Source organism: Cygnus olor, chromosome 8 (assembly GCF_009769625.2).
Source record: "Cygnus olor isolate bCygOlo1 chromosome 8, bCygOlo1.pri.v2, whole genome shotgun sequence".
Lineage (NCBI taxonomy): Eukaryota > Metazoa > Chordata > Aves > Anseriformes > Anatidae > Cygnus > Cygnus olor.
This window is the reverse complement of record NC_049176.1, coordinates 1,199,082-1,222,286: the sequence shown is the minus strand read 5'-3', so window position 1 is coordinate 1,222,286 and position 23,205 is coordinate 1,199,082. Positions and strand designations below refer to the sequence as shown.

At 36.0% G+C, this 23,205-nt stretch overlaps 1 protein-coding gene and 1 long non-coding RNA gene across 6 annotated transcripts in view; both read right to left on the bottom strand.

Annotated features, from left to right (window-relative positions):
* FNBP1L (formin binding protein 1 like) overlaps positions 1–23,205 on the bottom strand; it is a 53,382-nt gene that overhangs the window by 21,073 nt on the left and 9,104 nt on the right. For all 5 annotated transcript variants that reach the window (XM_040565622.1, XM_040565624.1, XM_040565625.1 and 2 more), the window contains exons 2-3: positions 9,267–9,382; positions 214–267 (exon numbers count right to left, since the gene is read on the bottom strand). In XM_040565622.1, the coding sequence (XP_040421556.1) occupies positions 214–267; positions 9,267–9,382 (170 nt within the window). The remainder of the gene's footprint in view (positions 1–213; positions 268–9,266; positions 9,383–23,205) is intronic.
* LOC121073992 lies at positions 4,609–9,258 on the bottom strand. The gene is made up of 2 exons (XR_005822045.1): positions 8,113–9,258; positions 4,609–6,610 (listed from the first exon to the last, which is right to left on the bottom strand). It is a non-coding gene; the product is annotated as an uncharacterized LOC121073992 (long non-coding RNA).

Below are 23,205 nucleotides of genomic sequence, written 5' to 3'. Positions count from 1 at the left end.
TACTACTTTAAAATACTAATGAAACAGAAGTGATGCTTCATGATTAAGAATTACAACAGAAGTGTGAAAAGCCAAGCAGAATTCTTTTGTTGTCTTAGCCAGTTCACTATTTTTTCTTAAACAAAAGAAATAAAAATCCATAAAGAGACAAGTAAACACAGTTTATTGCAGTCCTTATTTCTTATACATAGAACTCGAAATGCACATTTTTACCTGGGTTCCTCATCTTTGGATGAACGTTTAGGACAGTACTTCTTAACCAGATTTCTATTAAGGAAGAAAAAAAAGAGTACACTACTTTAGAGTGTCTTTTGAGAAGGCATACATATAGTAAACTGCACGAACAAGTAATTTAATTCCAATGACTTCCCTTTGTAATCTTGTAAGGGTCCCTAATATAACAAAGTCCTAAGTCACTCTGACCTAGAACAATGTATTCATAAGCACTTTAAAACCTCTATTCCACAGTGACTAGACAGAAAAAAGTGTTCTTTATTTAACAGCCTTTTCGTACATGTAAAATAAGCTACAAATAAGAAAGAAAAACCTAACGTATGGTCAGTGTGTATGTAACATATACATATTGCACACTGTATGCTATACCCATGAACACAAAGCTCCATGCCTGAATTAAGCTTTGAGTGTACATTCAGATCAATGGTTTTACCACAATACCTTCAAATATTCCATACATATGTTTCCAGAACGCAGGGGGCAACATCTCATTTAAGGAAAGAGGATACATTTTGCCTCACCACCGCTGTTGTGAACACCAGGTTGTTGGTAAACCAAGAAAATCTCTAGAAGAGGATCCACGGACCCAGCACTTCGCACCACATCACAGCCCAAATTTATTTTCAAGAACACTGATGTGAATTATTCTGCTTATCATACAATGCAGAAACAGCACCTTAAGAAACATATGAACCACATCTCCTCTACCTCAGAACACCAACAATACAGGCATACGCTGCTTACACCACAAAGTATTTGCAGTTGCAAAATAGTGCTTCAAACATCATCCCAAGTCCTGTGATGGAAATGGAATTAAGCCACACAGTTCTACAGGCACGATGGATGGGAGAAAATGCGAACCATTTTTTCAAATTCTAATCTTTCTGTGAGCCAACCTTTGCTTTAAACTTCTATGGATATGGTTTTTGCTGCACAGCATTCTGTCCTGACTTACAATATTGCTTTTTTCACAGCAATAAGTCTTTTAAAATTCTTGAAATCCAAGAAGACGCATATTGTCAGTCTTGAAAAAAAATCCATAATTTCACTCATATTTGTAGTAGTTGGACAATCAACTGTATGTTGAATTTTTTTTTGCTTTTTTCTTCTGTTACTATGCAAGCTTTTTTGAAGATTGTCATTTTTTCCAGGAGACAAAAAAAAAACGGGGGAGAGTTATAACTGTACTACAGTTCTCCTTTCCCTAAGACAGTGTTATTTTGCCAGCAATAAAGAATCACAAAGCATTTTAGTTGCTGTGTAGTTTTAAAAGTGACAAATGCTATTTAAAAAGAGATTGACTACTCAAATTAAACAGACCAGCACTGAAAGACTAATGCCCATACCCTCACAAAATTTCCCGTATTTTCGAAACGTAAGAACCACTTCATCACATCACTTCAGTTTAAACTGTGGCACACATTGTCCATTATGGATATCTCTCTTTTAAACTATCCAAGTAATATTTTTAGGTAGAAATTAACATCTCAGCATAAAGTAAGGAGTGTCAATTATTTGCTTTACAACCCATAAACAGAAGCAACAGAATGCTGACAATTTTTCCATACACCTCTAAAAAAAAAAACAACCCAGAGCTTCCAAAAAATAGATAAATAAAAAGAATTGCCCGCAATTTAAACATTTTGTTCAAGAAGCAAAATGTTTGCCTTGAGCTTGTCAGGGCAGAATTCTCAGTGTGTTCTTGAGAAAGGAACCTGAATTATGCAAAGAATGGTTCTGGTTTTTAACTGGTATGAAATAACACTTCATTCAAACTTTTGTTTTGTGTAAAGGGACAATATTTTGTAATTAAACTGTTTTACACACCTACCCAAAGAAGAAATTAAGTACAAAATGCCAACCTTCAGAGCTGCTTTAACAGTTGTCTTTTAATTGCCCTCTGAACATAATTCTTCCGTCTGTCCAGTAATAATTGAGACAACCAGCCTTTGACTTCTTAGACTAATTCTTAATTAGTAGCCCACATCTGCTACTAATCTAATCTAGTTCAAAATACTTTCCTCAGAAACAGCCAAGAACTGGACAGTAAAAGCAAACTGTACCCTCCACACTACAGAAGAGTCTATGAAACAAAATCCTGCATGTATGTTTTGTATCCCATTCCCACTGGCTGCCTGTGACTTTGGTTGCTACAAACTACTAACCATCTCATCAAGAAAGCACAGGTACTAGTCCTGCTTCCATCTAAAAAATCCTTCTGCAATTTCCCCAATCTCTTTATTTGGAAATCACGTGTTATCTCTAAGGTAGCTGTGTCCAAGCAGTGAGATCATGTTCAATCATTAAGCATATACCAAAATAAGAGAAGGAAGTGTGGAAACAGCAAGCTTGTATCTTTTGTCTCTTTCCATACGCTCAGACACTACAACCAGAAAGAACAACTGTAAGATCGTCACACCCTTTTCACATCCATTGGCACTCTAAGAAAGAGAATAAACACTGACTTCTTAAAAGGTATCTGCAAACTGTATGAGAACGTTCTCACTGAAGTCTAAACAAAAATCACTCTTCACCGTCACCAAAATCCACTGCCCGTTGTAAAATTCAACTCAGTAGGGATTAAAAGGAGACATTTGGATTTCAAAATTCATAAACTCAAAAGGAAAAAAAAAAAAGGATTTAATAATCTTCTTAGCTAAGTAACTTTCCCATGTTTCGTTTTCCCTTACACTTCTGCTTTGCTACTCAGTGCTTATTAATTACTGGGAAACTCCTGAAATTCACCTTATTATTATTCAGAAAGTGAAATGCATACCAGGCATACAATGCTGTAGCTTAGCAACCATGGAAAAGCCTTTTCAAGGGAAGATTTTCAGGGGTGTTACAAGAGAGAAAAGAAACCACTTAAAAAAAAAAAAAAAGGAAAAAAACACCACACATACAGTTTAAAGTGGCAGGAGAGAAGTACTTCAAGGTTCAATAAACAGTACAAAGTACAACAATCGAAGTTAATAAATAAATATGAACTAACAAGCAAACGCAGAGTTTATAGCTAAAAGAAAAAGCAAGTGTTCATATGAACAGTGAAGCATAAAAGCTTTTTACAAGTGAACACCAACAGTTAGAAAGATACCAGAGAAATTAAATTTAAATCTTTGAAAAAACACAGGTTGACTAGAAGTTAAGGATGAAGGTGGATCCGAAGAGTCAAGTTTTATTTCAAAGAGGAGCCAACTGACACTTCAAAGTGGGCATAATAATCTTTAACATTTTTATCTAAACATAGGTCTAATTCTCAGGACCCCAAGTATGGCTCTAGACTAGTTATTCCCAAACCTGGCAACCTTATCATATGTGTACAGCAGCAATTAGAGTGGTTTAGATCTTTAAGTAGACCTTTAAAGCACAGCAATAGTGCTAAGGACCCAGTGTTTGCACTACATGAATTTCTGGAGGTTTTAGTTCAGACCAGTTCTAGCCATTTCCACGAGCTAAACACCCACCATCATTTACAGAATAGGCACGCTTCCCACAATTCAGTTTCCCTGCAAAGAAATCTAGTTTGCATACTTTTAGACTCCTCCACAAGTGAACACGACCACAAATGGATACAAGTCACTTGGTTCATTTCCAAAGAGCATTCCTGCCTCAGAATGGAAGACACATTTAAATATATCCTTATTAGAAGAGCAGGCCTGACAATGCTTCAATGGCAATTAACAGCAGCCCCTCCCAATCCCTAATTGGAGCAGGAGAAACTATGAACAACTTACCCCCACTCCCAGTCAGATTTGTACTGGCCCCCAACAGCGCATATTGAGTTTTATGTGCGTGTTTGTATGTATATAGATGTATGTGTATATGCACATGTAAAATACACAGAATAATATACATACATGCGTATGTATGTATTGGTTGAGAAATTAAAGAGCTTAAAAGTAAAAAATATGAAAATAATTAAGTGCTTACTTTATCAAGTAACTCTTGCCACTCTGCTAAGTTCTCCTGTACTTTTAGGGAGAGTTTACTTCATACTATAACTGGAAGGAGACAAAATGAAAACCTACCCATGGAATATGAAAAACTTTGTTCGTTCATCAGTAGCATAAATCCCACTAAGTTAAGCTGTGATCAAAAACGACCATGAGCCAGTCTGATATATTAATTGTCTTAGCAGATAACATAACCTAGCAATTTTGGTAGACATGCTAGAGATGACGAAGGTCTCTGAAACAATACTATGAGCTAGCTTTCTCTGAGCCTAAGTCCTTCAAGAAGATGGCCGTAGCAGTCTTGGACTGCCACATTTAACAATCTACTCCAAAGACAAATGAATGAACTCACAAATACACTGGGCCAAATCAGAATTATAGGCATCTGACAATTAAATTAAAAGTAAATGCAGAATCTCCATTTTCCTTCAAATTTTCTTTTTATTTCAAGGAAAGAAAAGCAAAAAATGCAAGTAATAGATCTGAGTAACGGTACTGTCAGGTTTAAAGAAAATTGAAGAAGTAGCTGCAGACTATCAGAACTGAACCAAATTTACTGGATAAATTGCTGTATATTTCTTTAGAGAAGTGTAGAGTGATGACAGGTTAATATTCTCTGGAAATACAATCTAGTCTTCTACCACACTCTGACTTACATCTGGAAGCAGATTTCATACAGGACTAATCACACTCAGCTGTGATGACCCTGTAATTTTATCAAACTCTCTTCTCAGTATAAATTGGTCTCTGGTTAAATACCAGTGAGAAATCAGCTGAACTTTATTAGTAATTTTTAGGAGAAAAACTACCTTAGTCATGTAGCCACAAGTTTCAAATGCCACCCTACTTAATACATTTAAATTATTTATAGCCATGTACATAAAATATCTACATTTGTACAGACATTTATACAAAAATTCATAACTAAATTTTATTCAGTCATCCAACACAATGTAAAGAATGGGAGCAGCAGCATCAATATTGAAGAATTTATGTCAAAGTAAATGCTCAAGCACTGTGACATCTGTTTATATTAAACTTCTACAGTCCCTACATCATATTACAGGAGACTGGGAGCAAAGTGAAGTCTGCTTTCAGAAATTAATTTTAAAATGCAGTAAGAAATTAAAGGCATTTAATATTTATATGTGAAACAATCATTTCAATAGGGTTCTGTGACTGCATATCAACATATAGAGTTGGTGAAAACAAAGAAAATGTACTACTGTATTTAGTAATAGCACCATATCGGGAAAAGCCTTTAACTGCATGAGTCTTAAAAAATTGTAAGATGGAATTTAGGTTTACAAAGCCTTGTAACCATTAAGAATTCATGTTTTGACTTGCAGAAATACCACTATAAAAAACCTGCCATGTGTGTATTTAGAAAATCATAAACAGCCCCAGCTCCAACCAAAGAAAAAGGTATCTGAGAACTGAACACAACTGAACACAACTTCACATTTGAGCGTACATAGACTTTAAATAACGTTTCCAAGATTCTGCATATAAAAATTTGGTAACTAAGTCTCAATTTGACTAAACATACACATATATTACTATCTTATTTAGAAAAAAAGACATTTAATGGCATACAGAAGGAAATAAAAACCATGAAAAATGCATTTGCTCAGACCAACTAGAAATCTCTTAAGATTACAATGTTGAGTTTTAAAGAGAAACAACTAGTTCAAGAATAATCACATTTTTTTCTTTAAATTTGCAAAAAAGAGAAGCTGATCAAATTCAGAAATCTTATTCTGCAAGGTAGCTTCATCTGTAACTATGGGTGTAACTTTTATTACCACCTAGCATTAAGGAAAGTGGAATTCCATCTTCCCAAGTGTCGGAATGCTTCAGACAGTTAAAAAAAAAAAAAAAAAAGGAAGAAACCTCCTGAATTATTTTGCATGTGGTGACATGGTAGTAAACAAAGTAGAACTTCATCTCACCCCTTTTAAGCAATAATACTAATCAAAAGCAGCATCTGAGAATGCAATTAGAAAATTCAGCTACGTGCCCAGTTATTTGTCACATACTCAATCTAGTGTTGTTGGTTTTTTTTCCACTTATAAAATAAGAACAAATTAAGCAGTTGTGTAATCAAAATGAAATCTATGAATATGCAGCAATGCATATTGCAGTATGTTTGTCCTTGTTCACATCCCTGTAACTGATTAACAACCTATAATAAACCTCACTTTCCTTGGGGCACCATAATATGTTTGTTGAGACCTAAGCTACGCAAAGGTTAAGGTTTTTTTTTTCAAGTTAGCTCAAATAAAATAAATTAAGGTTGATTTTTTTCAGAACAAAGTATATTGCAAAGACAGGACAATCTTTACAGACAGTTTTTCTTTTCTGTAGACATTCAAGGTTTCCTGAATTGTGCCAGTTCTTCTTACACTTCTGAGCATCAACAACTGCATATCAAAGAATAACAACAATAACTTGTAACTTAGGCAAAACATTTGGACAGAATTCTCACAAGTAATTTCTGGAATTACTCAGCAACCATCAACTTCAATCAGTTTCAGTAACAACATAGTGAGCTCATTCAAACAGTTCTTCATATGCTACATGTGCATCACTTGCTTGCTGTCTCCTAGAAGATTTGGAACAGCTGTTGCCAACTGGGAACATGTCATCACTAAGTTGTGACTGTATACCAAAAAAATATTTTATCAAAATGCAAGGGTATGCACTAAGTGAACATGAATTTCTGCCACGACATGCACTCTAATTTGTGCAAACTGCTATGAAAAATTAATACATCCTTAGATTTAAGGCTATAAAATAAGATCCACCTCAACAAGATGTCGGTGGCCCACCACCGATGAGGTGGTAGGCCATATGGACTACCACAAAACAAACAAACCCGCCATCATACATTGCTAGCATTACGTCCCTCATTAAACTTGTTTTTTCTGTCTCCCATCCAAATACTAATACAGCCAACAAACTACCATGAGGCGACCATTTTCTGTATAGTTTATACATCTGCTAAATAAAGGCAAAATAAATATCAAAGTTCTTTAGTAAGAGATTCTCAACACTGTAACTGCCAGGTTGTGTTTCATTACAAGAGGGAAAAAATGATAAACAAAAAACTGCTATTAGAGATATTAATATCCAACCTACAAGTCATATGCTGCTAGCATTAAAATTTACCAGAACCACAGTCTATCCCCAATTATCTTCTCTCTCAGCTTCTTAGGGGTAAGCTACAGAATGGCTAACTTTGCTAGCAATGAAAACTTCACATATCTCAGTCTCCCATGGGGTCTCATGACACTTCCCTTTTACATGGTTAACACCAGTAAGTGTTCTAAAGAGAAATGATGGTTGAAATCAAGGTGATATCACACGACAGTGCACTACTAACAATCAGTTCTCCCCCAGGGAATACCCAGGCAAGAATATCTAACAGTGGATTCATGAACTGGTCTGCTGGCAGAAAATCAGTCACCCTCGTGTGTGTGTGCTGTCCAGACCCTCGCTGGCAGCAGGCAAGAAGTGCATGCATGCACTGTACAAGTGTGCAGCAAGGCCAGTGCTTCCCGAAACTGCCATACTTACTGCACATACGCAGTCAGTCCAGTCATCTGACAGACGGGGTACTTGACATAACTCTTGTTTTTGAAAGATGCTTTGAGAAAAATCAATAGTTTTACCCAAAAGAATAAAATGCTACACAGAAATGATTTCCCATTTTTAATTAAATCCTGGAGTACTTATGTCATCTTGCTAGCTGTCAGAAATTAACCTTTAAATGTAATTAAGCAAAATGGCATTTCTTCATACTATTTAAGAAAAGCATATAATAGACCCATGCAAATTAAGCACAATCCCATTTTTTAACAAACAACTGAAATCAAAACTGGGTTGTGAACTGGGGCTCTGCATGCTTCAAATTTCCCTTTACCTCCTGAAGTTCTTCTATGTCAGTTTTGGAAAAGTGGTGTTTATTTCCTTCTTTTTGAGAACAAATTTCCTTCAGTAAAGTAACAGGATATTAAGTTAGGTGACTATACATGACTGGATCAAAAGAAATCAAACAGGAAAGGTAAAAGAGCAGCTCAGACAACACCCACCCCCCTCAGCTATAAACCTCTTTACTGTGTTTATGAGGATGGATTCCTCAACTCTGTATCTGGTGATGATATTGTTTGCCAATGACAAGATGATGGAAGACACCACGGAAGAGAAGCTGTTACCAGTTTTAGTCTGACAAGGACTTGGCAGCAGCTTCAACTGAGTCCCCAGAGGAATGCAAGGTTAACAGTTAAAATCAATTTCACAGGAATATCCTATTTTAAACCTTGTTCTTCAAGCAGTGTGTGCTTTTTGGTAAAACTCAATCCCACTTAATTCTGAAAGTGGGTTCCTATGCCATTTCATTGCAACTACTCTCCTTTTCAATCCCCTATCCCTAGGAGGGGAAACTCCTATTGGACCTAGATCTTTCACTTGGCAACAACAGAATATAAACTAGAGAAATAAGACAAAGGGTGTTTGGGTTATGGGGATATCCAAAGGGTTAACTAGCTATGGCCAAGGCACGCTCTAAGGACACGAAGAACTGCTGCTTTCTGAAGTTCTCGTCAGTGATTTCAATCAGATTTCTAAACAAAATGTAGTGAAGCTCTTGCCAATTCAACATGAGAAATTAATTACTGGGGCTTGAATTACAGAGGCTTGAAGCTGGTTGAATACAGAGAAAATGTAGATTTGGATAATGCACTTTGCACCAAATAAGCAGATAGAAGAAAAACATCAGTGTTTTGGTTTTAATCTTAAAATTTGAGTCTTAAGACTTTTAAGTTCAAAGATTTAAGGGGTGGATGGGAGGAGAGGCAGGGATAGAGAGGAAAACAAACAAGCAAGTAAGCACACACCCAAAGATAATTTTGTTTTGCACTGGTAAAGAAAATCTTGTCTGTCATGAAAAGAACTAATGATCTAATTTGCTCGGTAAATGAAAAAATAGTCTTTAATCATGAAATTACACAGTTGCCCATCATGTGATTTTAAGTAACTGTTAAGAGCCTTTTAAAACAAACAATAATAAAAACTTACCTCAGTTGTTTTGCATAGTTTTGCTCAATTTCTATCCTTTCTTTTACAAATTTTGCATATTTCTCCAAGAAGTCAATGCCCCACTGCGTATGCTTGTCTAAGTTATCGAACTGATCCTTAAAAACAAAAGGAAACAAGAATACTGACAGTTAGTTAAAAATCACACCAATACCAGAAATGACATATAATTTAAGAGTTGTACTTTGAGGGAATGCTTTCTACTTGGATAGAAGTCACTAAAGTTACAAATCAGTCATACATGTGCGTATACACCAGCCACGTACTGGAACAGTAAGCCGTACATGCAGGCACAGATCTAGCTCTTTCCATAAAAACAGCTCTAAATATCTTCATTTAAGTTGTGTACAGCCTTTGATCACTTTCACAAAGCAAACACACCTTTTTCCCCCTAAAAATACTCCTATGGAAAAAGTGGATATTTTCCACCAAGACGGTGAAGACATAACTAGAGATTAGTATTAGATAACTAAGGGAAGGGACTGTTCAACAAAAGAGATGCACTTGGCATTTTTAAAACACAAGTAGTAATAATTTCATTTGGCATGAAAAAGTAATTCCACTATTAAGATTGCCCACTGAAATAAAAATAATGCAAATTACAGCTGCATGACTAAGTTGGGTGTAGTCTGCATATGAAAAATATTTATTAAATAAATCTATACACAAAGTTCATCATCAGCTCTAGCAAAGATTCCAAAGAAAGCGAACCTGCCCTTATCCACTGAAAGTTATGGTAAAGCAAATGCACAAAGCAAACAGGAGAACCAAAAATAAACAAGATTTCCAAAAAAATGGTTGTGTGATTGTTAATAAATTATATCATCTCCAAAACTAATCCTTCACTTCATTCAGTATTTATCAACATCTGTTGATCCTAAAAATTCTGCCAATGGAAAAATTGAGGATTTTCAGCTCAAGCATTTCCTGTAAATTTTCTCTAACAGTTACTTAATAAGCCAAAAATACAAGGAACTGCAACATCAAAGTTCGTGTGTTCGGTATAAGCTGAAATCAAATACACTTCACACAAATTAAAAAACAAACAAAACCCCACAAAACAGTGGGGGAAAAAAGCCAAAGAAGCTCTTAAAAGCAAGACTTAATTTACATAAGGAAGTTTGGAATGAAGGGTATTTATCAGAAGCTGATTCAGTAACATGTCCGAACCTAATGAATTATTGTCAAGCTTTAGTATTACCAATTTAAGTCTAATTTCAAAATGCAATAGGATGATCTGAAGTTAAATCAAAGAACACCAAAATGCTGCATAGCTGAAGACTCAAGGAAAACATATTCATTAAAATAGGTATCAAGATTACACACCTATATACAACCAATGGGAGTAATAAAAAAAGAGCTACGAACTTTTAACAACATGAGGAATTTAACGGTATTCAGGTTCTCTCAAGTCTTGCCTCACTGCTCTTAGCATTTCACACCACAGGCTAACCACGGCTGTTAGCGCACTGAAGGTGTCAACACAGAGGCGTGCCAACCAAGCAGACATCCTATTCCACTGCTAGCCACGTGCTCTCTGGATCCTCTCTCCATCAAAAAAAAGCCAACCACCTCTCCCTGATGTTTCACCAAAGAACCACATTAACAGGGAAGAGACAGAAATGGGACTGAAGACAAGATTTCAAAATATTTGGGAAACCAGCCAAATTTACCCCATCTGGACATTTCAGCAATAACTGCTTTCTGTCAAATAAGGTCACATTCCTGCTATTGTTTTTAGAAGAGCTGCATATGCTTTGTTTGTGTGTGTGAAGAGGGAGATGGTTATCACAGTGCTTTTAATTTTGAAGCACTGTTACACGTATGTATAAAATTACACCATTCTGAAAAGGCCTTTTTTATATTCTACTCATTTTGTAATTACTCTGACTATATTAACCTGACATCCAAAAGAAATTTCAAAAAGGTGCTGTTGGCATGGAGCCAACATCCAAAACCATTTAAGAAAACATTATTTCCTTCAATGAACACCAGAACAAAGCCATTGCTGTCCTACTTAGGCGCTTTAGACCACGGAGCTCTGATTTGATACTCAGGTTTTATTAACATTATGGAATGCTAAATTACTTGCATTTCAGAACGTGCAATCAGAGAAGATGGCTTTCCAAATATTTTGCTCAAAGAAAAGAAGATTCTACCAGTCAAAATTTCCTCTTTGCTACTAATAGGAGAGTGGAATGGAAAACCTATTACTCTCCCCTCATGCAGTACGTTCTTGCTCTTCAGAAGAGTGAGACAGCTCCACAAGGTCAGTTTGCTTGCTGTCCTTTTTTTGTCAGCAATTATATTACATGCTATCTTAGAATGAAGCATACAGTATGGTGCCTTCAAAAATAATACTTTCAGGAAGTATAAAAGCATCTTTTGAACACTGGCTTATGAATGACCAAAGCTGAATGCCTTAAAAAAAAAGAAAGAAATTGATTATTTATAGATAACAATTTGTGTTCAAAATAAAAACACTATTAAAAACTTCCATATAAAAACTGATAATTAATCAATTAAATTGGACGTACTGATGATGTCTCAAACTCTCTCTATATAATCACGTACATACTGCACAACAGAGCTCTCAATTAACAAATAAAATGTATGTTAAGTGAATAATACATCTGCTTTACAATTCTTCCAATTCTTGAACACAAAACCAAAGAACAGAAGTCTGCAGTGTCACACAAATTATGTAACACTGCTCAGTAATGACACTGAGATAAATGAGCAAAAAAGAAAAGTAGCATCAATGAATCAGCAGAAAGAAAAAAAATGGATCTTTTCAGAAAGGCTTCTAGATGTGAGTCACAAATTTAATCCTTTCAACTTCTCTCACGTAGCACCCACGTTTGAGGCTCTGGGCCTCAATCAAGCCAAAGGCATCCTTTTCATCCAAGAACACAAACAGAAAATCTTTCACGCTGCTAAAAAGGAAACCAAATTATGCACTGAGAAACAAACCAGGCTATGCAGTACCTTGAAAGGAAAAAAAAAAGCCAAAATTGGGCAATACTATACAGAGAAGAAAATGGACCAAACAGATGCAACAGACTATCTGCCTGGAACTTTCATAATTGATCTATCAATGTATTAATACAGCCAGCTGCTTTGTAAGAAACGTGAAAATTGCATTAACTGAAGATCAGCAAAAGGCAATTAAAAACAAACAAACAAAAAAAAACATCCTACGATATCTGGCTGTCTACTACTTTGATAGCAAAGAATTTTCTCTACAACATTCCAAAGCAAAACACACATTGCTGTTTGTCCAGTAACTCCCCATCACCCTTAACAGCTGAGCAGGCAATTTTTGTAAAAAATAAATAAATAAATAAATAAAAATTTAAATGCAGCTGACTATTATTAAACTGATTAATGTTAGCTAATGGATGGTGGCCCTCAGTAGAAACTGCCCCCTCAAAAGCCGGAATGCAATTCAAAGTCTGCTTTGTCAAAACAAATCTGAGACTTCACAAAAGTCTGTAGTAGGTGAATATAAACTATTCCAAAAGAAGTGTTATGTCCCTAAATTTGACTTCCAGATTATTTAATGTAACCATAGATTAACACTACGCATACTTCAGTTATGCAGTTCTAAACTTAGGTTGTTGCAGATACCAGGGAGCTTTTCAATAACAGCAGCTGAAGCATCAAAGCAAGTAGCCGAGCTGAGTCAAATCTGCACTGAAGATAAAAACATCATTTCCCAAGTTAAACTTAAGAACTGATCTCCTCTTATTGGCACCTGTTTTTTCCCCCAAACAAACCTCAAAAGCCAATAAAAAGAAAAAAATAATGAGGATCTCTTCAGAGGGATAAACACTGAGGGAATGCTGCAGCATAAATGCCAAACCTTTCCTCCTCCAAAAACTATCTGTAGCTAGTCCAGCCACTGTTCATCATAGGAGTTTCAAATGAAATGTGTTAGGCCAGACTGAGATTTTTAAACAGTTAATGTTCCCAGTTTTCACTGACTTGGAAAGCAGTTATACTTGCATTAAAAGCTAGGACTGTGGTACTAAATTCTGTAAAGAAAAGATAAAATCTGCTTTACTAAATGGTTCCCTTACAAAAAGCTCTAGTTTATCAGATCAACATCCAATTGTGGATTTTTCCCAATTTCCCTGACTTCCATTTTGATGATCTCCAGACAACTCAGTTGAAAGCCTTAAGAATCATCTCAAACACAGAACTACATCAACTTATGTTTAAGCAACCTACCTCAACTAATAATGTTTAGATCTACAATCACTTTTAAATAATTAATAAAAACATTTTATTCCAAATTATGAATGACTTCATGCCTGTATCATTTTATTCTCTTGACTCAATTTGTACATCAGTATTTCCATAATTTTATCTGACCACAGTTTTAGTCTGCAGTTACCCAAGTGACCTTATTTGCAGTTTTGAAATACTGGCACAGGATTAGGTCTTTCCCTGTTCTTTGTTCTCCAGGCTGTCTCACTTGACTAGTCTAAACTTCCAATTAAGTGAGTGGGAGATTAAAAGCTGAATTCCACATTCAACTCTCTAAATTGTTAACACTTCTACAAGTCCTGTGTAAGGAAATACACACTACACTCCAATGAGATTCAATGAAGAGAATGATTCAGAGCATGGAGCAGCAGGATGCAGGTCTTGTTCAGGTAAAAAAAAATAACAATAATAATAATAAATGGAATCAAAAAAGTCCAGTTCATTTGCAAATAAAATGTTGTGTTTTATATCACTTTAGGAAAAGCAACCATTTACTTATCCACAAAACCACATGTCCAAAGTAATCCAACTGACAAAATAGGGCTGATTATATAACTCAATCTAATATTGTTTACTGAATCTAAGCCCATTAGGGTTTCCCAAATTAACTGGAATTATGGATAAAGTTAAATGATAATGTTCTTCCTTCCTGCATCTACAGTACTACAGAAGACAAAAAGCCCCAACTACACTCAAATAGTTAAGCATTTTAAGTTAAATTACAAAGTGACAATTTTCACATATTATCAAACCCTTCTCCTGAAATACCTGGTGTGTGTCTGAAACATGAAGCCTGTTTTTGTTTTTTCCTTTTTTAATGAAGATAAAGGCCTTGAATTAAGTTCAAACTGTTCAACAATTTATACCAAATCTTGTCTACATATATTTTTATAAAATAATAAATTGGTGTGTATTCAACATATACGTTATACTTGTTTAATTTGCGGTGTTTGTGCAAAAAATTACTCATGCTACATGAGAAGTTATGGAAACCACAATATATTAATGAGAAGTTACCAACAGAACACTGTGTACCTTCCCCTACTTGTCCTCAGCACAAATTAGATTATAAAACTGTATTTTAATTAGAGAATGTTACAGTAATCTATTTTGGACAATAGATTTCAGTTTTTCTGATCTTTGTAACCTCTTCTGTGTCTGTTTTTTGTTTTCCTTTTGTCTCTATCTTTACGCATTCCTGCTTCCTTTTCTATCTTAGTATAATAGCTCTTCTATTTTACTGACTGAACTGATTATCACTTCTCTCTTCCTGCCTGTTTGCTTTTATAATTATTGATTTGGTCTTCTGGTCTTTCTTTCTTCTTGCAACTGCAATCTGCTTCTTTCTAACAGGGAGACTAGATCTGCTTCCAGCTAAACAGTAGTTTATTTTTTTAAACATCCTGTTAGTTTTAAATCTAAAAACTAACAAAGAGCTGCTCTATACCGAGAACAAAACAGAAACCGTCTTGCTTTTCTGCTTTGTGAAAGTTCTGTATAGTAGCTTCCAAACAGACTAACCTGCAAATTATACCTTATTGCTCTCTGAAAATAACCTATGTATTAAATTTAAGAGAGGGGAAGAAAGGTGGCTAAACATTGTTATAAACTTGAAGATTAGTGTAAACAAAAAGAGTCAGAGCAGCAACACTGAAAGCCAGAACTGCTCTAGAAATAAAGCAGAGGCACTCAGAGATTAAGATGACAAAAACACAAATTTACAGGTGCATACATGTAAACTAAAGAGTACTTCACATTCTAATTTCATACTAAAACAAATGTTTAGTATAGACTGTTCAGACCCTTATAGTCTGAATAAAACACTCATCTTTTGAAGACAAAAAAGGAAAAACAATATTCCCAAAAAAACTTCTGAAAACACACTGTTAGCTGACCTTCAGGATGCAGAGCTATTTTGCTTATGAAAATGAAGAAATTGGGGTTAACAGTAAACAGTATGTTGCAGCTTGAAAATATTTAGGTGAGAAACTCTGCCAGAAATGCAGGCTTGAAGTGCTGAATATGCAAAAGGGAAAAAAGCAACAATTAAAACATGACTTTTAGCTGAACGAACAACGACTTTGCTCTAAGGAATAAGAAATAGTCATTCACAGCTAGATCACAGTATAAAAAATCCTTTTGCCTGTTCAACTTTTGTATATAATCTGAAAGAGCGATACCAATTCTTTGTCAACTTTGTTGTTAAAAAGTTGAATCTCTGTATTTTATTATTAAAGAAATGTTTGCAAGATAAAATTAGCAATCAACTCAAAAGTGATACTGAACCACTGGAGACATAGCCACCCTTGAAGATAACATACAGCAAATCAGGATTTTACAGAGAAGCTACAAATGGAGAGTAACAGTCGAGGAAGAGAAATACAAAGTCTGTGTTTCTCTCTTTTAAGATCTCCTTAGACCACCAACAGAAGAACTGCACTGGGATTTTTTTTTTTTTAAATGGAAAGTCATGTCTGGCAGGAGGGGATGCCTTGCTTGGCAGCTAGCAGCTTCAGAGGCCTGACGGACACCTTTCTGTCACTTTGCAGGAAGAGGCAGGAATCTACCACAGACAGAAGAGGAGTACAAAAGTTTGTGGTTGCTTTTGGAATGACCAGCCAGAAGTGCAACACAACTGAGTTCTGCATTTGGAGATCAGCTGAAAAACAAGTAGGTAAATAAAGCCACTAACACATCTACTGTATTACTGTATGTACTACAAGAGACCGTTTACATTTGGAAGTAAAAGTACTGACACAGATTTCATGGCAGATTAAGCTAGGATGATCCAAGGAGTCACTGAACCACTTCTGTGAATGGTCAGACCAGTACAAGCATCCAGACAGGGGAAGGAATGAGCCACCATTTTCAGAAGCAGGCAGCTGGTGAATTAGCTCAGCCATCTTACGGTATGGTGTCCTTGAGGACACTGCTTGGCATTACAGATTACAGCTGTGCACTTCAGTTCACCCATGCCACTGGCTGTATCTGTTAGACTAATGATTAGATTTTAACAGCAGTAGTTTTCTGCCAGCACAGCAAATTGATTGTCCCAGTTCACAGCTGCGGCATTGAGCACCAACATTAGTAAAAGTATAAAGGAACAAGCTGCTACAGAGGGTAGCTCAACACACGCTCCTGTTGTCCAGCTTGGGAGTAACCTCTAAAATTCTTCATTTAATGGATGTGCATCTTCATATGAATTGAATGGTGTGTCTACCTCACTGTATCAACACGTAAACCTAAGTGGAGAGAAACTCAATTCTTCTCAAGCTTACCTATGGGTCTGCCTGAAAGCAGGCACTTTGCGAGTGTCCTGGGAGTGCCTGAATGCTGTCACTAGACAGAGTCATAGAACGACAGAACGGTTGGGGTTGGAAGGGACCCTGAAGACCATCTTAATTCCAACCCCCTGCCACGGGCAGGGACACCTCCCACTAGACCAGGTTGTTCAAAACCCTATCCAACCTGGCCTTGAACGCTTACAGGGATGGGACAAGAAGCTTACGTAGATTTTAGTCCTAGTTATGTCACTTGTAAAAGGAGCCATGAAGACTTTAAGCTTAACCATAAATTAACTGTGATATAATGCATCACAGTAAAAACATATTAGTGTTTGTTCAAAACTCAAAGATGCTGTTGCTCATTGTAAGAAAAACCTGGAGATAATCCCACCTTTACAGCAAGACTGGAACAAAACAAAGTATAAAGCACTGTGGCTACGTACCAATGAAGTAGCAGAATACTAAATTTGCTGCATGCGCAATAGCCACACAAGGCCTCAGACAAAGCAGAAGTTCTGTACCAAAACAGTACATTTACAGCATGACTAGCGTTAGCCTGTAGAAAATCTGAAAATCTGCAATTATCTGGCTGGAAAACAATGCTGCAAGTTTTTTACTTTTGAAAAGCTGTGTAAAGAATGATTTTGTTCCTCAATTAGAAGGGTTATTATATGGTTCTACAAAGTACAAGGTGAACATTTTAGTGTACTATGAAGCACCATTGGTGAAACTATCCAAAACTTAAAACTAAGAACTTATAAGTATCTCTGTAAAAAATTATACATACTTCCACAATGTTATTAGAAATGCATCCATAGAAAGCCAAATGAGCAGGAAGCCTTGACACTTTCCAGTTCTTGCATATGTGACCTAACAATCTACTTTTGCATTCTAAAGGATAAGTTTTTAGAAAACTTGTAGAAACAGCAAAGAGATCGTACCTACCACCAGCTTCTTCAGAGAGCAGCTGACTTAAATTCCTGCTCTGGCCAGTCTAGCACAGCATCCAACAAGCAGGATATCTACGGCTTTTCTCCCCTCCATGCAGTAACAAGTGAACTTAGAACAGTATGCTCAGGAAAAGGGAGTGGTACATGTGTTACAAAGGGAAAAGGTTCGCTGCGAGGAGGAGGAGGTAATTACCCTGGAGGTAAATCAGCCAGGGGAGAAGTACACAGGAGACACTAAGGTCAAGCTAAACGTTTTGTGAAGGAATCAGAACACCAAGGTACCCTCTATCATACCTTCAGAAGAGAAGTTCCACCACCTTTGCTGCTCATTCTGTCATGATGCACCTGCAGAACACTGCTTTGCAGGACACAGTCGCTACTTAGCGAGTGGATTCCATCCCTTACACATACACGCACAACTCTGCACAAGCGATTTTTCAGTTTGTCCAATTGCACTACCATGAAATCCAGCTTATATTATTTAGTGGAAATTTTAATGACTGTGACATGGGTAAAATAACTACTAGTTTGCATATATCTTACGAGTTGTAGTTCTGAACTCCCTAGAAGCCAAGATGACTGTGATAACAACTGACACTAATTTAGAACAAGGAAGTTCTTTCTGCCAGCTGGGGTAGGGGAAAAAAGAAGGGAGAGAGTATCAACTTCCCTGTCATCCAAGTATCACTTCCCTGTATTTATTTGCTCAGCTACATTAAGTAGACAGTACTAAGGATACCATTTTTAACTGACATAAAAACCATAACAAGTAGGGTGTACAAATCCCATACAGAAATGTCGATTTGGTGCGTTTCACATTTAAAGATGCACATTTAAGTCTTATCTCAGTGGAGTAAATACAAAGAAACAAATTGTATGGTACATATTGTATCATGCTGCTTATCTTTCTGACAATTAGGACAAACCTTGCATAAAAATATTTATACAGAATCCAAGCACTGAGTATCAGCAGCAGAAATGACTTCACAGTTCCAGCACAGAGAGCAAGGCCTCTTTTATCTTTTTCAGACTTACAAAGGTATAGGTTATTTGGAACGTTAACCTTGACTCAACTATTCCTTAAACAAAATATATTTCAGGACACTATTCCTGAACAATAATTTGGAGTAAACAATGAACTCATAAAATAAAACTTATAACACAGGAACAAAGCAAACACATCCTGATGTTAATTTTCAGATCACTTCTCACAATAAATGTAACTAAAGTAGCCAGTAAACCTACAGAGCACTGTACCTTCAGGTGAAGATCAATCTTACCTTTAAACACAGACACGGAGATCCAGACAGAAACTCCTCATTGAGCTTAGCTCTGGTAAACTGTATCATCTATTCTCACAATTCCTATTGCAGATATACTGTAACACAGTGAATGCAACTGGAATATAAGAAGGTCTTTCAAAGTGCTGTTATCAGCACCTGTCAAACAGATTTAAGATGAAGGCATATACCTTACCTTTGATGCTCCTGGTACTCAAAAAATACAACTGTACTACATAGACTGTAAACAAAATTTTGCTCTTCTACACTATTCAGAGTAAGGTACCCATACACAGGTATTCTGATCACCTCTTCAATTTTATGGAACGCAATTCTTAGCGTTTTGTTGCTTGTGAAAGGCTGCAAATATTAACAGAATAGTTTAATATGTCTGTACATACTCCATTCTGAGCACGCTCTCCTCCCATGAAATAGGAGTAGACACTGTTCTATATTTCAGAAGATCACAGGGGACTGGTGAGGTAAACAGCCAGCAGAACTGGAAGGCTAGTCTCTTAACTCATTCACCATATGCTGTTTGTTTTTGTCAACTCAATAGATTAGGGGATATTTCTGTTAAACGCCCTGTCCTAAGGTGAATTTCTCCTTTTGAATATTTTGTGAATATTTTAGCGTTCAAAAGAAAGAATAGAGAAGGCACACCATTTTCTCTTCATGAATATCTTGCAAACAACAGGAAGTGTTTTTCAAACTTGATTTTAAAACCAGATCCACATACTTAACTGGAGATTGACAAGGCAGTAAATTAGAGCCTTCCTATCTTCCTTGGAATATTATTTCAGATAAAAAAAAAAAAAAAAAAACACCATGTTCACAAAGGAATCTACTGCATTCATTGTTTTTAAAGCAAAATTCATAGTAGCATTAACATAACTGAATAAAGAATGTTAATTAAAACCAGATGTCACTACTGGCATCTTCAAAACCATGGAATTTTTCAAAGTTTCACGATTCAGATAAATAACATTAAAATGTAACATGATTCCACTGTGTATTAATTTATCTCAAGAGTTTTTAGGATATAAGCCTAGAAACTATACAGCAACTTTCTCTTATACTTCACCATAAGACACTTCAGCATCATAACCTGGATTATATGAAAAATATTAAGATTATTCACAGAACACATTTTTCTAATAGAAATGTACTTTGCAAGATCAAATAATACAAACACACTGTTTCCCTGACAGATTAACAAGATATTTTTCCTTCCCAAATACCTTAAATTTCAAGGAAAATGATCGGTGGTGTAATTTAACAATAAGCACATGCACTCTGTTAGAAGAGTAGTGTTTTTAAAACAGGAAAAAAACCTAATTATCAAAATACACTTGACAAAGTTTTGAACGATCTTCTGCATCGCATCTATCACAAACAGTCACATAAAGGATTCATTTCCCAGATGCTTTAAAACTCACAGTAAGAATAAGAAAAAATATCACAACTCTACAAGAGCAGACTGGGCAATTCAGGTTAAAAAAAAATCACAAGGTTTATTGTGACAGTGAAATTTGTTTTCATATCATAAAGAAATCATAAGCAAAACATTTTGTAACTAACAATATGAGATACGTTCAATGGTACTTTGCACCAAGATGAAATATCTCCACTCTCCAGCTTCGAAGTAAATTAATGAACCGAAACGAAGGTAGCAAAGCTGAATCAAGTAACAGTCAAGAACATATTTTTATCTTACCACAAATGAAAACAAGTCAGCAAAAAAATGAAGCCTCTTTTCCAATGATCTAATGAAGTAAAACAGTCATGAAAGCCACAGGCTTCAGGTTTAACTTTACGGTCTGATTACGTCAGCATGGCAAAAGTCTAAAACGCTAAGTACAAGGTACTACAAGTAGTTTATCAAGATTCTAAAAATACATATAGGACCTTAGAAATTAGGTTTAGAAATTGTTAGAAATTGATTGTTTGTTCTCAGTTTCCCAGCATTCATTGCCAATAATCTAACAGCATTACTTCCACCTTAAGTCTGTACAGAGATGAAACAACCACGCTTCTTTCAGAATTAATACTAAAGAATGAAACATATTTGAAGCACCGATAATTCATTATGCCTCATTATTGAAACGAAAGCATCAAAGTTGGCCCTTCAGCATTATTACCTTCAGCTGATTACACGGTTTCTCAAAAATTGCAAGGCATTTCATGCAAAGTCAGGACGTATTCCTCATATAGCCCACAATTACAGCCTTGCAGTATAAACCAGACAGAACATGGAAAAATATTTTATCTATAACCTACTAAGCATAAATACCACCAGCAGCTGATTTCCAAGAATTTATTTTAAACCTTTAAGAAAATGATTGCAGTTCATTTATTGCCTGAAATTTCAGTGAAATCAAATGATAATGCCTCAGAATCAAAGTAGTTGAAAGTCACTGGTTGTTAAGCCATGAAAACACAAAGAGTAGCTAACATAAATGGCCTGACATTGTTTTATTTGTACCTACTCAGGTTTTAACTGACAGAGCCAATTCCTGGTTTTACTGGACTCCGACTACAACCCACTGATTGGGTTCTATGTGCATCTCCTCGCATCTCACTACTTCGCTTTCAGGAATGCAGAAGATGAAATTGAAACTCAGGGAATTAAACTTCACTCTCAAGAGCTAGCCTAGTGCCCTGAAGACCTGCAGTATTGTTCTGGGAAACAGATGGTCATTAAACTGCCCAGCACCAGTACCAAAGGAAAAATGTTTTTTAAAAAGCCATTTTAGCAAGAAGTTGCCCGTGCTATTAGGAAGGGACCACAATCAGGAACAAACTACTTAGTAGGGTCTCAAACCCAGAGAGATAGACAAAGTAACCTAGGTTATATGAATGCAGTACTTGAACAGGAGTGAGAAGAGGACAAGGAAAACAAAAAGCCTCACAGCTTTTACAAAACAAAGAAGCAATCAAGCAAAACCAAAACAAATAACATCCAACCCCTACTTCCTTAGTTTCAATCTAAAGACTTAATCATATTATCACACCCCTTACTACAGGAATAAGTATTTGAGCCCCGCACCAGAGTGAGGAAACTTGGCTTTACCAAAATTACTTGCCTCACATGATGACATTTCTATTTGAAGTTTGATGGCACTGTACACTATACAGTCCCCTCACATTATTTATGAAGCAGAAAAATCCCAAGCAATTGGATTTTCCTGATTAAGTTACTGTTTATCTTCAAGAAACCCATTTTTCCTCTTTCAAACATGTCATCCTCTGAGATAAAAGACCTAACCAGAAATTCCAGCCTGCTGTTCTTTCCCATTTTATTACAGGATCCCAAATTGCTTTTCAACAGGAAGTTCATCTTTTTTTTCCTCTCTTCCAAATAAACAAGCACCTTCTTGGCTATTCTGCACAGATCTCAAATGTCACTATCTACTTCTTAGCGAATTCTCCAGACAGTAAAAAAAATAGTTGTTAAGATAAGCTTTTAATTAATGAGGTTAATTCTGAATCCTTTGAAAGCAGAATTTTCACCATTCATAAATCCAAGTACTAACCCATATCCCCCGTTCTACTAAATCCCTGTTTCCAGCAGTCAAAGATTGTAAGTCTGAAATGAGATCCCATAACAATTAATGAAAATAACAAAACATCAGTAATTTTTGCTGATTTAAATAATTAAGGGCAGCAACCACAATCTACAGCTAGAGCCAGGAAACTCAGATGTAAAGTTGTAACACAGGATATGCTGCATATTTTACCTCAGAAGCACACTTTGGGAGCCAAGCAGGGTGAAAAATAAAAGACCACTCTGTAAGATCACCTGGAAGAATGCATTATTACCGCAATATCACTGGAGTATCTGCTGACTTCATTAGCTTCCCATTTGTCCCCTCTCTTAAAAAAAAAAAAAAATCTGCTCTGAGAAGTTACTTGTATACAATACTTACTTTCAAGCACATCCATGTGATCCTGTGAGGCTTTTGTTCGCAAAATGAACAAATGCTCGTACAATACATAGACAAGTATCTGCACTATTAGTACCTAAACAAAAGTTTATCTAAGGGAGAGGAGGGAACTCTTACTTGACTTTTCAGAGCTATATTGATTTATCAGTCCTCATTAATGAACCTTCATAGAGTTTTCCACTTACTAA